A 14,523-nucleotide genomic window follows, 5' to 3' on the forward strand; every position below is an offset into this window, starting at 1 on the left:
CCTTTAATTGGTGCAACTGTTCCTTCAGGTAGTGGTCCATGCCCATCTGGTAATTACTTGAGACCATATCAGTCCAAGGCACCATGTTGTTACCTTAGTGAGCCAGAGGGTAGTTGCCAAACTATTATTGCAGTCACATGCCAAACCTGTGGCATTGTTATGTTTCTGCATCACATACCAAACCTGTTGCATTATATACTGCTATGGTCCAAGACTTTCCAAGGTTTTACCTTTTTCTTTATAAATCTGCACTGGCGCAATGAACATTAACAGTAATTAACTCAGACATGCGTAATGAAATATTGTGAATGAGTCAATTAAACAAGAAACAGAGGAAATGGATCCAAAAACAAAAAGTCAGGATCCACGGTTTGGGATATATCAGAGTTAACTGTTAAAAATCAAAAGTTTATTGACACATCATAGATCTATGATGTGTCAATAAACAATAAACTTTTGATTTTTAACAGTTAACTCTGATATATCCAAAACCGTGGATCCTGACTTTTTGTTTTTGGATCCATTTCCTCTGTTTCTTGTTTAAACTATATATATAGGGTTACCCCTTCCATTGGATATTTTTTGGACACACTATCTCAGTCCCTGCTTCTCAGGGATAGTTTTTTCTTTAATGTGTCAATTAAATTACAAAATCTGGGTATTTGTCTTTTTCATATTATTTTAATACTGTCCATAGAGAAAAATGTGAGGCAGGTATTTTGTCAGTAAACATAGCTATGCTGTACGGGTGGCGGTCTGGAGACCGGGACCCCTGTATGCCTGATGATGGTAGGAGTCACAGTGTGGAAATGAACAATCAGGGTCTGGTGCAGGGTAAACACACGCCCCCTGGTGTTGAGCACCAGGGTTTGTAAGGCCACATACCAGGGCCCTGATGTAGCTACTGTGGATCCCAGGTGCTAGATGATATGCATTACACACTTCACGATCACAAAGGTTATCTGAAATAGTCAGATATGTGAACCAGAAAATGAGCATCACATCAATAAATGTTTAAAAGGCATAAAGATACTGGATATTCTCACATGTAGAAGTGAAGCTAATTGTTCGCTTCCTGTCCATATCAAATAAATTGATTTTCTTTTCCAGAGGGAAACCAAAGGCCAGTTTCTCCTAGACCATATCTGCAATCATTACAGTTTACTGGAAAAGGACTATTTTGGGATCCGATTTGTTGACCCAGAGAAGCAGCGGGTATGTATATGAAATCTTGCTATGTAAACACAGAACCATGGATTGCAGTTATTTCTAATTTCATGGAAAACAGGAATCTCTTCTGTGTAACTTTCAGCAATGGAATGTTTGGCAATAAATTACTACTACCAACATTAATAGCCATTTTTTTTGCTACCTGAACAACCCCAACTCATGCTGGATCGTTTTACCAATACACAAGGACTACATAAAAAAAATCATATCTAAGAAATTCTTGGAAACCTACATCTTATTTTTTCAGCTGTCTATTATGGTCATATCTGTAGCATGAAAAGCCGTTAATATTAATTATTCAAATCATTGCATCCAAAAGTCATTTTTTTAACATAGGCCAAGTAATAGAAATACAGTGTGTTGGGCTACAGTGAGACATTACACCCTTATGTCTCAAAAGCTAGATGTCTCTTGGCCATTTACAAGTTATTATTTTATTTGTCATTTAAAGGACCACTATAGGCACCAAGACCACTTCAGCTCAATGAAGTGGTCTGGGTGCCAGGTCCCTCTAGTGTTAACCCTGCAGCTGTAAAAACTGCTATGTTTACACTGAGGGTTAATCCAGCCTCTAGTGGCTGTCTCACTGACAGCCGCTAGAGGCGCTTCTCACTGTGAAAATCACAGTGAGAAGACACTGCCGTCCATAGGAAAGCATTGAGAAATGCTTTCCTATGGACTGATTGAATGCGCGCGCGGCTCTTGACACACATGCGCATTCGCAGCTGTCGTCAGAAGAGGGAGGTGTGTTCCCCAGCGCCGAGGGAGCCCGGCGCTGGAGAAAGGTAAGAGTTTAACCTCTTCAGCCCAGTGGGAGGGGGGCCATGAGGGTGGAGGGGACCTAAAGACCCCATAGTGCCAGGAAAACGAGTTTGTTTTCCTGGCTCTATAGTGGTCCTTTAAGTGTATATATGTTTTATTTATATGAAATGTAATGGGTTCTATGGATTTTAATGTCAATCTCCAGTAATATTTACAAATATGGTTTTAATCACTATATACTTATTGGAAAGAAATTTTGTTCTTTATGAAAACAGAATTTGGCTATTACAGTTTGTTATAGTGTTTGATTAGATGAAGAGTTTCTATTTTAACTAGACTAGCAGTGAGATGTCCAATAGCACTTTTTATATTGATATTACTTTGATTTCCAGTGATGTCATCATTAACATGAATCAAAATGTGAATTTAGCTGACCATACATACCTTATCAACCATGACTTGCCTTGCCTCACACCTATAGTACCTATCTCTAGTCATTTATCCTAAACTGCCATGCTACATGAACAGTTCCTATCTATAGCATTGGTAGCTTGAAAAATAATGTTACCGGTGTCTAGTCAGAAGTTCACCCCTGCACTTGCAATAATTTTAACTAAATTTACTTATTTAAACTGAAATGGCTAAACACTTCATTTAATAAATAAAGTTAAAACATCTTCCTTAGCGATTATATACTCCAACATTGGAGCCGTCTTTTCCACTAGAAATGAAGTCCACATTGCAAAACATAGCATTATACTTAAGTTAACAAAGTGTTTCCCTTCCCAGGGTAATTCCCTATTCTACAGTTATTTTTATTATAATGAAATGAGAGACACCAATGTTAATAGTTTGTTTTTAATGTTTTCATTTTATTAGTTCTACACCACTATTTCGAAAATGTTTTTCCCCCTTACCAGGGAATGGCACCCGGGTACTCCTCGCATCATGACCACTGCAGTGGCCCATAGTCGAAATGATGCTCTGATTAACACTTCAAGGGTATCTTCACACTAAAATACTTGTAACATTTTTTAACTGGCTTCGTCACTGTCATATATTGTTATGTGCTTTTCAGAAAATTACTTTTATATTTACATTTAATCCACAAATGTAGATTTGTTAAATCCCATTCATTTTAGTAGAGAAAAAAGAGAGAAGGTGGAAGCTAAGGGAAAAACACTCAAAAGTGGGGTTAACCCACAATGAACTACCAGAGTAGTAACAGAAAAGAAGAGAAAAGCTTGGAGTGCCCTTAATGGAATAGGTAAAGATTAAAATATAACTTTTATTAGTTAAAATATATAAAACAAACAAAAAAAAAAGAGAGAGAACAAAGTACTAAATGTACTGATATAAGTCTGATGGCCAGGTAGCAAATATACGTGCACCAACCCTGTAAAACGATGTTTGCTGGTTAGGTGTGCAGTATATCAGCAGGTCCGCACCAAATCTCAGTTGAAATGAAATTCAACGTTACAAATAATGAATAATAAATAAATAACCAAATATGCCAGGTATAAAGGTAAGCAGCATAGGTTACTTATACAGTGATAATCATTAATCAGCTAAATATCTAGTGCGCCAACGGTATCAGTGTAGTAGGATGGAATAAAGCGAGTATGAATGTCAAACAACTGATCACCGTAAATATAAGGCAACACGATGTCACAATACTGATGCATGTATGCATCAGTAATTAAAAAGGATGGAGAAAGAAAAATAGTAGTAGATGCTAGATATATGATCCATTGTAATAAAGTACCATGCAAGTGTGACAATGAATAATTACTACATTTTCTTGAAAAGAAAAACATAAAAAGCACAGAGGACCTGTTCAAAAGTTTTCAGGATACCTCTGGTACAAGTCACTTGCAACAAAACAAAGTTGCAGTTCAGACTAAGTATAGTAACTGTTACTTAGTAACAAAATGAAACGTTACTAAAAAATGCAAATGGAGGTGGAGCCTAAGTAGCTCAAAATAGACCACAAAGTCTGTTAGAGAAAGTAGAGGCAGAAGAAGGGGGTGAACATAACAGTAGAATATCTAGTTAAAGTGGATAATAGTCCCCAGTCTCCTAAGTCTAGCCCCACAAAAGGTCTGCTCTAGTCCTAACAGAAATAGTACTCAGGATTCTTGTGGAAGTGCGGTTATATCGATCCGAAGACCACACAATACGCTGGTACACTGAATCTCCGATAGCCCCTGACGCGCGCGTTTCGCCACAACTCATCAGAGGGGATGAAATGAAATGAGAGACACCAATGTTAATAGTTTGTTTTTAATGTTTTCATTTTATTAGTTCTACACCACTATTTCGAAAATGTTTTGCCCCCTGACCAGGGAATGGCACACGGGTACTCCTCGCATCATGACTACTACAGTGGCCCATAGTCGAAATGATGCTCTGATTAACACTTCAAGGGTATCTTCACACCAAAATACTTGTAAAAAATTTTAACTGGCCTCGTCACATATATTGTTATGTGCTTTTCAGAAAATTACTTTTATATTTACATTTAATCCACAGATGTAGATTTGTTCAATCCCATTCATTTTAGTGAAATAACAGTTGCTGCCTCATCTTTACAATGTCCTTAGCGCAAGTTAAAATGTATAAAGATAATTTTAGAAAATCACTCTACACTTTTAAAGGCAATGTTTTTAAAGTACAAACAGATTACCTCAGGGCTTGTCACTTTATGCTAAGAATATATTTTCAGATGAGGGATAGAAGGGACAGATTGAAGAGACGCCCTGCAATATACACTGAACAAATTATAAACGCAACACTTTTGTTTTTGCCCCCATTTTTCATGAGCTGAACTCAAAGATCTAAGGACTTTTTCTATGTACACAAAAGGCCCATTTCTCTCAAATATTGTTCACAACTCTGTCTAAATCTGTGTTAGTGAGCACTTCACCTTTGCCAAGATAATCCATCCACCTTCCACCAGGTTATGAAGGTGGAGGGATATTTAGGGAGAATAAAATTAGTGCCTTGCACCTTCTCCAAACAGACACCCTGCAGTATATATCCCCATGGCTTCCTCTCTTGTATTTTATTTATGTAATCAGAAATATATTGACTGCATTTAACCTTTTCAAAATGTTCTCTATTACATTTGTACATGACTAAAAAGAAGGTTCACTTCTGACATGTAGGAAATGAAAATTGAGTAATCCTGCAGTATTGTAAGTCCAGAACATTTTATCAGTAAACCCTACAGGAACTTGGGGCATTTTAGCACATCTCCTCTGCTGTTAATATGCTTGTCATGACAATACTGTTTCTTCCACCTGTACAAATTAGGACTGCCCCATGCAAACAAGGGCAATTTCTTCAGTACATCGAAAATATGTATTCTTTTACAAGACGTTAGAAGCAGATTAAAGAAAAAACAAAAAACAGCTTTGTGCACACGCTTAGCACTGTAATTTCATGTTTTTGGAAAGAAAAACAGTGGTCATGGTGCACGGACCCTGTACGTTCAGTGTTTTATTAGGAAACCCTACACATATTGAGATGTTGTAGCTAGCTACCGGAGTTCTAACTCCATCTCCAGCTGCTTTCGTTAACTGGTCTTGAATGAAGGTTCCAGGCTGGCTAATGTTAGTTCTGTGTATATTCTATGCACAGGTGCTCATTCATTGGTCGAGAGTGCTCAGCTGACCTTTTCAGCCATGAGTGAATGGCAGTATCGGCTTTGGCTTTTGCAGAGGCAGGATGTCATACAGCTGCCATTCATTGAGGCTCAGTGACTGGCACAACACAGGTAAATGGCAAACTGTTGAAAAACAGATATCTCTGTTACTGGGCAACACCACCTGGGTACTTCTGCCATCATAAACGCTACAGTAGGCTGTAGCAGTTATAATGCATGTAGTAACCCTTTAAGCTGTGTATACAAATGGTTGGTAGGCAGTGAGTTAAGCCGATAACCTGTTAGGTTTATGGTCTTTATTACAGTTTTCTTAACTGTTACCACTGTAAAAAATTTTGTCAATCTCTCCTTTTACAAAAATAGTATTCTAAAGTGAAAAGGATGTGAAAGATTATGAATAAAATGTAATTTAGCAAATTGTCCTCCTAAAAAGTTCTCCTATTAAATATATTCTATATATTTTGCGATTATTAAAATGCTGAGATCTTTCTGTGTGCTGTCAGAAAGATTTGAGAACATGATTTGAACTAAACTGCTCTCAACGAATGATCTGACAGAAGGAGCTTGGTGACATAGTTTGTCACTGAGCTGGTAAAAAACTGTAAGGGAGCAAGTTGCTAAAAATAGCACTCTTTGCACCATAACCACTGGATATGTAAGAGTAAACTACAATCACATTCAAAAATACAAAACTACTTAAAATAATAAGAACAATGGCCTTTCGGGCCCAATAACTTAACATAACATAACAAAATACCTCTGCAAGTAACCTGCAAGTGATTATTTAGATACTCGATATTCTAATAAAAAGTAAGTGTACATCTTTTAATCTGTTCACTTACTGGGGGTCAACAAGCACAGCGTATAAATTACATGTATACCTTCGTACCCAAATGAATGTGTCCTTGTCAGCCAATAGTTTAAGGGTTGTAGAAGCAGGCTGTCTCGATTACCACACCATCCACCATTTGTATTATATACTTATTTTGATACCAATAAAGTGTATTAAAACTGCATTGACATCCAGCATTGCTAAGTTCCTTCTCAGCCTCTCTACCAGAACATATTGGGACAGTCAGGTGCACAAACAACTGTTTGTTCCAAATAGCCATAATTACCAACAGTAGGACTGAAAAGGGGCCTAACCCTAAAATTAATATAGAACAAAAAATAGAAAACTCTTTGGAATAAGAGGTATTCAGACCTAGAGATACACATTTGTTACAGTTCAGATTTCATTGGAAAAAATGGAATTGAAATAAATAAATAAAGTATTTACATTCTAACCTACCACCCACTGCAACACACCAAATAAAAGTGATTCACAGCCTTTTACAGTGATTTGAAGTGGGTTACTTTGCTTGTCTGATAGCTCATATGATAGGTATATATGAGCGTGTTGGACATACCATTTCAAAACCATGAACATGAATATGAATTGTGCCCACATTTTCTGGCTAACAGCTGCCAGTCTTCTTGGAAGGATTTTATCAAGATTTGGATTGTGTCTGTGAGAATTTGTGCCTATTTAGCATTTTTGAGGTGAGACACTGATGTTGTATGGGAAGGTCTGGCTTGCATTTAGTGTTATAGTCATGGGTATCCGCAAAAAACATTCCTTCACGGACCTCGCACAGGGACACAGTCATGCGGAAGCAAAAAAGGGATATTCCCCCAAACTGTTATCAAAATGTTGGATGCACTCATGTCTAAAATGTGAACTTGAACTATGGGGCTTAGCTCGAACCCTGAAAACCTTTTCCGAACCATTATCCTTCCTTTATAAAACTTTACAGGAAGCACTATATATTCTGATAGGTAGTGTTCTCTTCACATCAGATTGCCAAACAGTGAAGCGTGCTTCAAGGCTCTATAGCAGGGGTTCTCAACCCAGTCCTCAGGACCCCCTACCAGTCCAGGATTTGGGGATTACCTGGGTGTGTCTAAGGTGTTTAGAAAAAGGGGAAAAAAACACCTTAGACTCTAAGGTGTTTTTTTTTCTTTTTCTAAACACCTTAGACACACCCAGGTAATCCCTAAACCCTGGACTGGTAGGGGGTCCTTGAGGACAAGGTTGAGAACCCCTGCTCTATAGGGAACATTTCCACTGTCGCTGTCCAGTGATGGTGTGTGTTACACCACTCCAGCTGGGGTTTGGCATAGCTCATGTTGATGTGAAGTTTGTGTACAGCCATTCATGAAACCTAGTGCACAGTTGTAGTGATGTTGCTTCCAGAGGCTGTTTTGGGACACTGTAGTGAGTAATGAAATAGATGATAGAGGGGGATTTTATGTAATTCTGCACTTGATGCCCCTACTCTGAGTATGAATAGTCTATGAATTTGTGGTTGAGCTGTTGTTGCTCCTAGACATTTCCACTTCACAATAATATCATAGTTTAACAGGTCAGATCTAGTATGACAGAATTCACAAACTGCTTTGTGGAAAAGGTGGCATATTGTAGTATGGCCCCATTTAAAGTCACTGAGCTCTTCTGTATGACCCATTACACCATGAATGTTTGTCTATAGAGATTTCATGACTAATTTCTGTGTACCTTTTAGGAATTGGTTAGGAATGAAAATCTGAACTCAAAACTTAGAATGGGTGTCCACATTCTTTCATAATATAGTCTATGTGCAGTTGGCAATTCTGTTACAATTGCACTATTTGTACACTCTAAGCACTCGCTAATTCACTAAACAATGATTTTAACCCTTAAGGACCAAACTTCCGAAATAAAAGGGAATCATGACATGTCACACATGTCATGTGTCCTTAAGGGGTTAAATCTCACAGATTGTAATAGTTTTATTTAAAAACACCTTACCTAGGCGAAAAAATAATGGGGGTTTAGTTACATTATATGATCATATATTGCATAAGCCGGCCACAACCTCAATGTACCCCATTCTTGGCAGGTCCTACTCTAGCAGCCTAATGCCTAGTCTATATATCCATTATCTCAGGCGTGCAATGACGTGCATAACTAGTATGGTTTTATGTGTGCATTATTATATTTATATATTTGTTAATCAGATTTTCTGTTTTGTTTTTTGTTTTGTTTTCTCTTTTCAGCACTGGCTCGATCCCAACAAACCCATTGCCAAGCAAATGAAATGTAAGTGTGGCCTAAGGCATAATTACACGCTTGCTTGAAAAAAATATATAAAAAATGTGTTTGCTTAATTGCATCGCATTAGTTTACAAAATCTTTATATGCTGTTGTTAACACATCCTAAAGATAAATCTCTCAATAATGCGACCACTACATGCTTGACAAATAAGCAACTAAAAATCAGTGTTTGTCTCAAAGTTGTGTATGTGTTGTCTGTTATTTTGGGATTGTTGTTGTAGTTTTGTATTGCTATGTGATTGTGTAATGGTGAAGTAGTTATGAACATTCCAAACCAATTGTCTTGGCTGTCAGTGAATGATCAGTATTATTTTCAGAAGTCTTGGAGGAGGAACAACATATGTAAGTGTGGCTTCACGCTAATGGTTAGAAAACAAGGGAATTCTCCTTGTAAGTCATTTTTAGTGCTCCAGTGGAAGCTTCTTTTTGTGCTGATTATGTTTAGGAAATCTGTGGCATAACATGATGTGAGGGGCTGGCTCTTCAGTTTAAGAGGAAATCTGGAAGCATCAGCAGTCATCTCCTTAACCCCTTCACTACCAATTGGTTTGCAAAAAAAAAAAAAACTACCTGTAAAATCCAAGTAAGTCCTCACATGTATTGCATATGTTGCCTCATTACCGTGACATTGTTCTTACAGGTATTGCCCTCACATTGCACCATGTTGCCTCTCTGGACATGCACGCACAAATACACGCATGCACACACTGATACACACATATAAATACACTCTGATACATGCACACACATATAACTCTGATAAATTCACACACATACACACAAACACAGTGATGCAAAGAGAAACACAATGACACACAGATACACAACACATGTTGGCAGATTCATAAACACAATGACAGTGTGTCTGACTGTGTGTAGTATTACCTGTGTATGCATGTCTGGCATTGTGTAACTTTATATGTGCCTGAGAGTTTGATTATCATTGTCCAGCTATAAGGGTATACAGTTACATAGTTACATAGCTGAAAAGAGACTTGTGTCTATCAAGTTCAGCCTTCCTCACATATGTTTTTGCTGTTGATCCAAAATAAGGCAAAAAAACAACTCTGAAGCGCTTCCAATTTTGCAACAAACTAGGAAAAAATTCATTCTTGACCCCAAAATGGCAGTCAGATATCTTGATCCTTGGATCAAGCAGCTATTACCACACTGATTAGAAATGATATCCCTGTATGTTATGTTTTTGGAAGTATTTATCCAATTGCTGTTTAAACATCTGGATGGACTCTGATAAAACCACCTCTTCGGGCAGAGAATTCCATATCCTTATAATTCTTACTGTAAAAAAAAAACCCTTTCCTTAGATAAAATCTCCTTTCTTCCAGCCTAAATGCATGACCTATGTATAGCCCTGTTTATGAATAGATTTCCAGATAATGATTTGTACTGGCCCTGAATATATTTGTATAATGTTATCATATCCCCTCTGAGGCGCCGTTTTTCCAAACTAGAGAGATTTACATTTTTGAATCTTTCTTCGTAACTAGAGTGCTCCATTCCTTTTATCAATTTTGTAGCTCGTCTCTACACTTTTTTTAGTGCCATGATATCCTTCTTTAGAACAGGTGCCAAAAAGGGCACAGCATATTCAAAGTGTGGTCTTACCAGCGATTTATAAAGAGGCAAAATTATATTTACATCCCGAGAATTTATGCCCCTATTTATACATGACAAAACCTTACTGGCCATAGCAACTGCAGATTGACATTGCATATTGCTGCCTCATTTGTTGTCTATAACAATTCCCAAATCCTTCTCGTGTGTGGTTATCCCCAATTCACTACCATTTAGGGTGGAAGTTGCTTATGCATTCTTGACCCCGAAGTGCATAACTTTTCATTTCTTTACATTAAATTTCATCTGTCATTTTAGTGCCCAGTCCACCAATCTATCTAAATCCCTCTGCAGCAAAGCCTGCTCAGATTTTTTTTTTTTTTTTTTAATTCTTTATTTTTGCGTGCATATGATTCACAGACATTCTGTCAATGCCCCAACAGCAGTGACAAACAAGTGATTATTAGACATAGCGTAACATTTAGAAGGCATTTAAGTATGTAGCACATTTTTTTTTTTGTATAATGTAGATTTCAGGTGAGATCTAACTTGCACATTTTGTTTATGTAGTGGTTCAGGATCTCCATAGGATTACTTAAGCGAGTATTGGGATGTATGTTTAACTGTTTGTACAAACCATCAGTAGAGTAGTGTAGTCTAGAGTTAATCGTATGTGTCAGGTTAGCATTGTGGTACATGAGGTGTAACTGCAGATTTACTTACTGACATTTTGTGGAGCGATAGGGTAGCAAGCTTAACTAAGGTAAGTGTGCAGGTAAGGTACAACCAGGCAGAGTGGAGCGTACTAGGTTGTCAGCATTAGGCATAAAAAGAAAACTTATTTAATTCAAGCAGTCCGCAGCAGATGATATGTTCAGCGGTGACAGCAGCTGTGAAGTGGCGTAAGTCCTCGTGGAAAGTGGGCTACGGGCCCCTGGTATCGTGAGTCAGCCCATGCCCTGTGTCGGTGCAGTCGGGGTTGCCAGATCAGAATGCTAAGGGAGTCTCTGGGGACTTAGAGTTGGTACAGCAGACACCGAGGTGGGAAGTTGATGTGAGCCCTCTGCCGCCATTTCAGGGGTGCCTCTGTGTGGCTGCTGCAGGGCTGTTAGTCGACAGGCCTTGCTTTGCTCGTGCCGCTTGTTTATTTTCTGCCTAAATCTGCTGCTCCCATCACGCTGATGTCTTCCCCGCGTGGTTGTTCGTTTCGGTGAGCGGCTTGATTGCTCTTCTCTGGAGCCCCGTCGCGTAGGAGCTGGTGGAGCCGGTCTCAGCGGGGCCGCCATCTTAAGGGGTAGGCCTCTGGTGCGCTCCGTTGTCCATCCTCCACACCTCTCAGGCCCCTTGTAGTGGGGACCGGGATGACCCCCCCGGTCCAAGGGGGGGGGAAACGGGGCCGGCAGGCGTCTCAAGATGTCGGCTTGCGGTGTCCGGGAAGGGAGACAGGGCAGCGGCCGTCTACCCCGCATCCCACCCGAGTAGGCCGCGGCCCCCAAAGCCTCTTACCCCCTTCTGGGGTCCTGAAGCTCCCGATCTCGGGGTCCGCCACCCCGTCCACAGCCGTGGGCAGGTCTCCTGGGCTCTTTGCGAGTGTCCGGGCTGTGTTAGTAGCCTGAGAGGCCAGATTGCTCCAGAGCCTCTCCTGCATGCGACCGGTCAGCATGGCGGGCCGGCCCCGCCCCCCCCTGCTCAGATTTTATTACTTTACAAAGTTTTGTGTCATCTGCAAACACTAAACACTAAACATGGCTTTCAATGCCTATTTCAAAATCATTTATAAATATGTTAAATAGAACCCTAAGGGACACTGCTTACCACTTTTGTCCAGAAAATTGAAAATTTACAATTAATGACAACTCGTTGTACTCTGTCCTTAAGCCAATGTTCTACCCAAGAACAAGAATATTCATCTAGACCAATTTCTTTTAGTTTGAAGACTAACCTATAGTGAGTAACCGCATCAAATGCCTTGGCAAAATCCAAGTAGATCACATCCACTGCAACACCCTGATCTATACTTCTACTTACTTCTTCGTAGAATGCAATCAGGTTAGTTTGGCATGACCTATGTTTCATAAAACCATGCTGATTATTGCTTATAACAAAGTTCTTCCAATTAATTATTGAATAGTATTCCTTAATAGCCCTTCAAATATTTTCCAAGTCACAGAAGTTAAGCTCACAGGTCTTTAATTTCCAGGCAAGGATTTTGAACTCTATTTAAATATAGGAACACCATCTGCCTTCCTCCAATCCTCTGGTAAAATACCTGAAACAAAAGAACAAACAGAGGTTCACTTATTTCCCCACTTAGCTCCTTAAGTACTCGTGGATGAATACCGTCAGGCCCCAGAGCTTTATTTACATTAATTTTCTTTAACTGCTGTAGCATCTTGTCTCGAGTCATCCAATCACAAGTTATCTGCAAGTTTTTTTGCAGCAATCATTAGCATATCTCTTGCCATGAGATCCTCTTTAATACTTACTGAAGAAAAATTGTTATTTCAAATTTCTGCCTTTTCCTGGTCTTCATTAACTAACAGACCCATATCTGTTTGCAGTGTACCTACACTTTAAGTTTTTTTTGTTTTTTTTTAGAATTTATATAAAAAAAATTGGGGTTGGTTTTGCATTCTTTGGCTATCCATTTCTAATTTTCTAGTTTATCCATTTGAATTGCCTTTTTGCAAGCATTATTGGCTTCCTTATATCTTATATAGGATGCCTCTGATTTGTCTGATTTAAATGCTTTAAATGCCCTTTTCTTATTTTTAATATCTTGTTTTACTTCTCAACTAAGCCACATTGGTTTCAATTTGTTTCTTTTATATTTATTACCCAATGGTACATACTGAGAAATGTACCTTTTTTAATATTTGTTTGAAGAGCTTCCATTTATCCTCAGTGTTTTTTTCAGGTGTTTATGACAGTTGATATGTTGTAGAACTGCCCTAATCTTATTGAAAGTGGCTTTTTAAAAATTATATGTTTTAGTATACCCCATGTGCTTTTGCTTTTTAGAGTTTATTTAAACAATTACCATATTATGATCAATATTTCCCAAATGCTCCCCTACTTGAATGTTGGTCAAAAGATCAACATTGTTTGTTATAACGAGACAATCCAGACAAGCATCCTTTCTAGTTGGTGATTGTACCAGTCGTGACATGAAGGTTTCATTTAACACATTCAAAAACCTGATTCACCTTGCTGAAGTACTAGTCACTCTATCCCAATTTATGTCCGGGTAATTAAAATCTCCAATAATTAAAGTGTTTTTTGAAGCTTTCACAATTTGCTCTTACAGCTGTTCTTCCTCATTAATATTTACATTTGGTGGTTTATAACATATCCCAACCAATAATTGATTTCCCTTTGTTTGCCCCAAGCAGATATCTACCCATAAAGCTTCCACATTTTCCTCGTCACACTACACATGCCTAAGATTTGACTTTAACTCATGGTTGACATACAAACATACACCACCACCCTTCTTGTTTTTTCTATCCTTCCTAAATAACGTGTACCCATTTAAGTTAACTGTCCAGTCATGTGTCTCATCCCACCATGTTTCTGTTATGAATATTATATCTATGTGAACGTTTGTCCATGACTATGTCTGGAATGCGTATCTGTGTGAGGGAGAGAGAAAATAGTTTCTTAGTAAATTGTCACAAGGAAAATTCAAACTAACCTTTATTATTCAAATTTTTTTTTTTTTTTTGTCAATCTGATTTTTATTGAAGGCATATGAGTTAGGGTACAGAAAAAGAAAACAGGGACAATGTGCATATGGGTTACAGCTTCGAATTAATACAACAGTAATGTGTCACATTTCCAGAGTAGTAGTGCCTCTCTTTTTTCTTTTTTATAGGAGAAAAAGCATGAGTAGGAACATATGCAAAACCGTAGCAAATAAAGGTAGCAAAAATGACATAGCCTACGTCCATGCGAGTTAGGTATACAAAGAGCTAGGGAGCCTGATTAGTTAAATCAGCGTGACTGCAATATGTGAGTCTGGTGTGCTGTTGTCCTAGACATCCAGAACAGGAAACCAGTCGTTAATACGGTATGAGGTTAAACTAAGGTTATTCAAACTTAACTACATGCATACAGTAGTGAGTGTGCTGACAGGTTAGCATATTTTACATAT

General features: G+C 38.4%; 1 protein-coding gene across 1 annotated transcript in view; it reads left to right on the forward strand.

The window, feature by feature from the left end:
* FRMD3 (FERM domain containing 3) overlaps window positions 1–14,523 on the forward strand; it is a 266,833-nt gene that overhangs the window by 118,888 nt on the left and 133,422 nt on the right. Inside the window, exons 2-3 of the mRNA XM_063455005.1 lie at window positions 1,111–1,215; window positions 8,738–8,780. Coding sequence (XP_063311075.1) covers window positions 1,111–1,215; window positions 8,738–8,780 — 148 coding nt within the window. The remainder of the gene's footprint in view (window positions 1–1,110; window positions 1,216–8,737; window positions 8,781–14,523) is intronic.

This window comes from Pelobates fuscus, chromosome 5 (assembly GCF_036172605.1).
Source record: "Pelobates fuscus isolate aPelFus1 chromosome 5, aPelFus1.pri, whole genome shotgun sequence".
NCBI classification, from domain to species: Eukaryota; Metazoa; Chordata; class Amphibia; order Anura; family Pelobatidae; genus Pelobates; species Pelobates fuscus.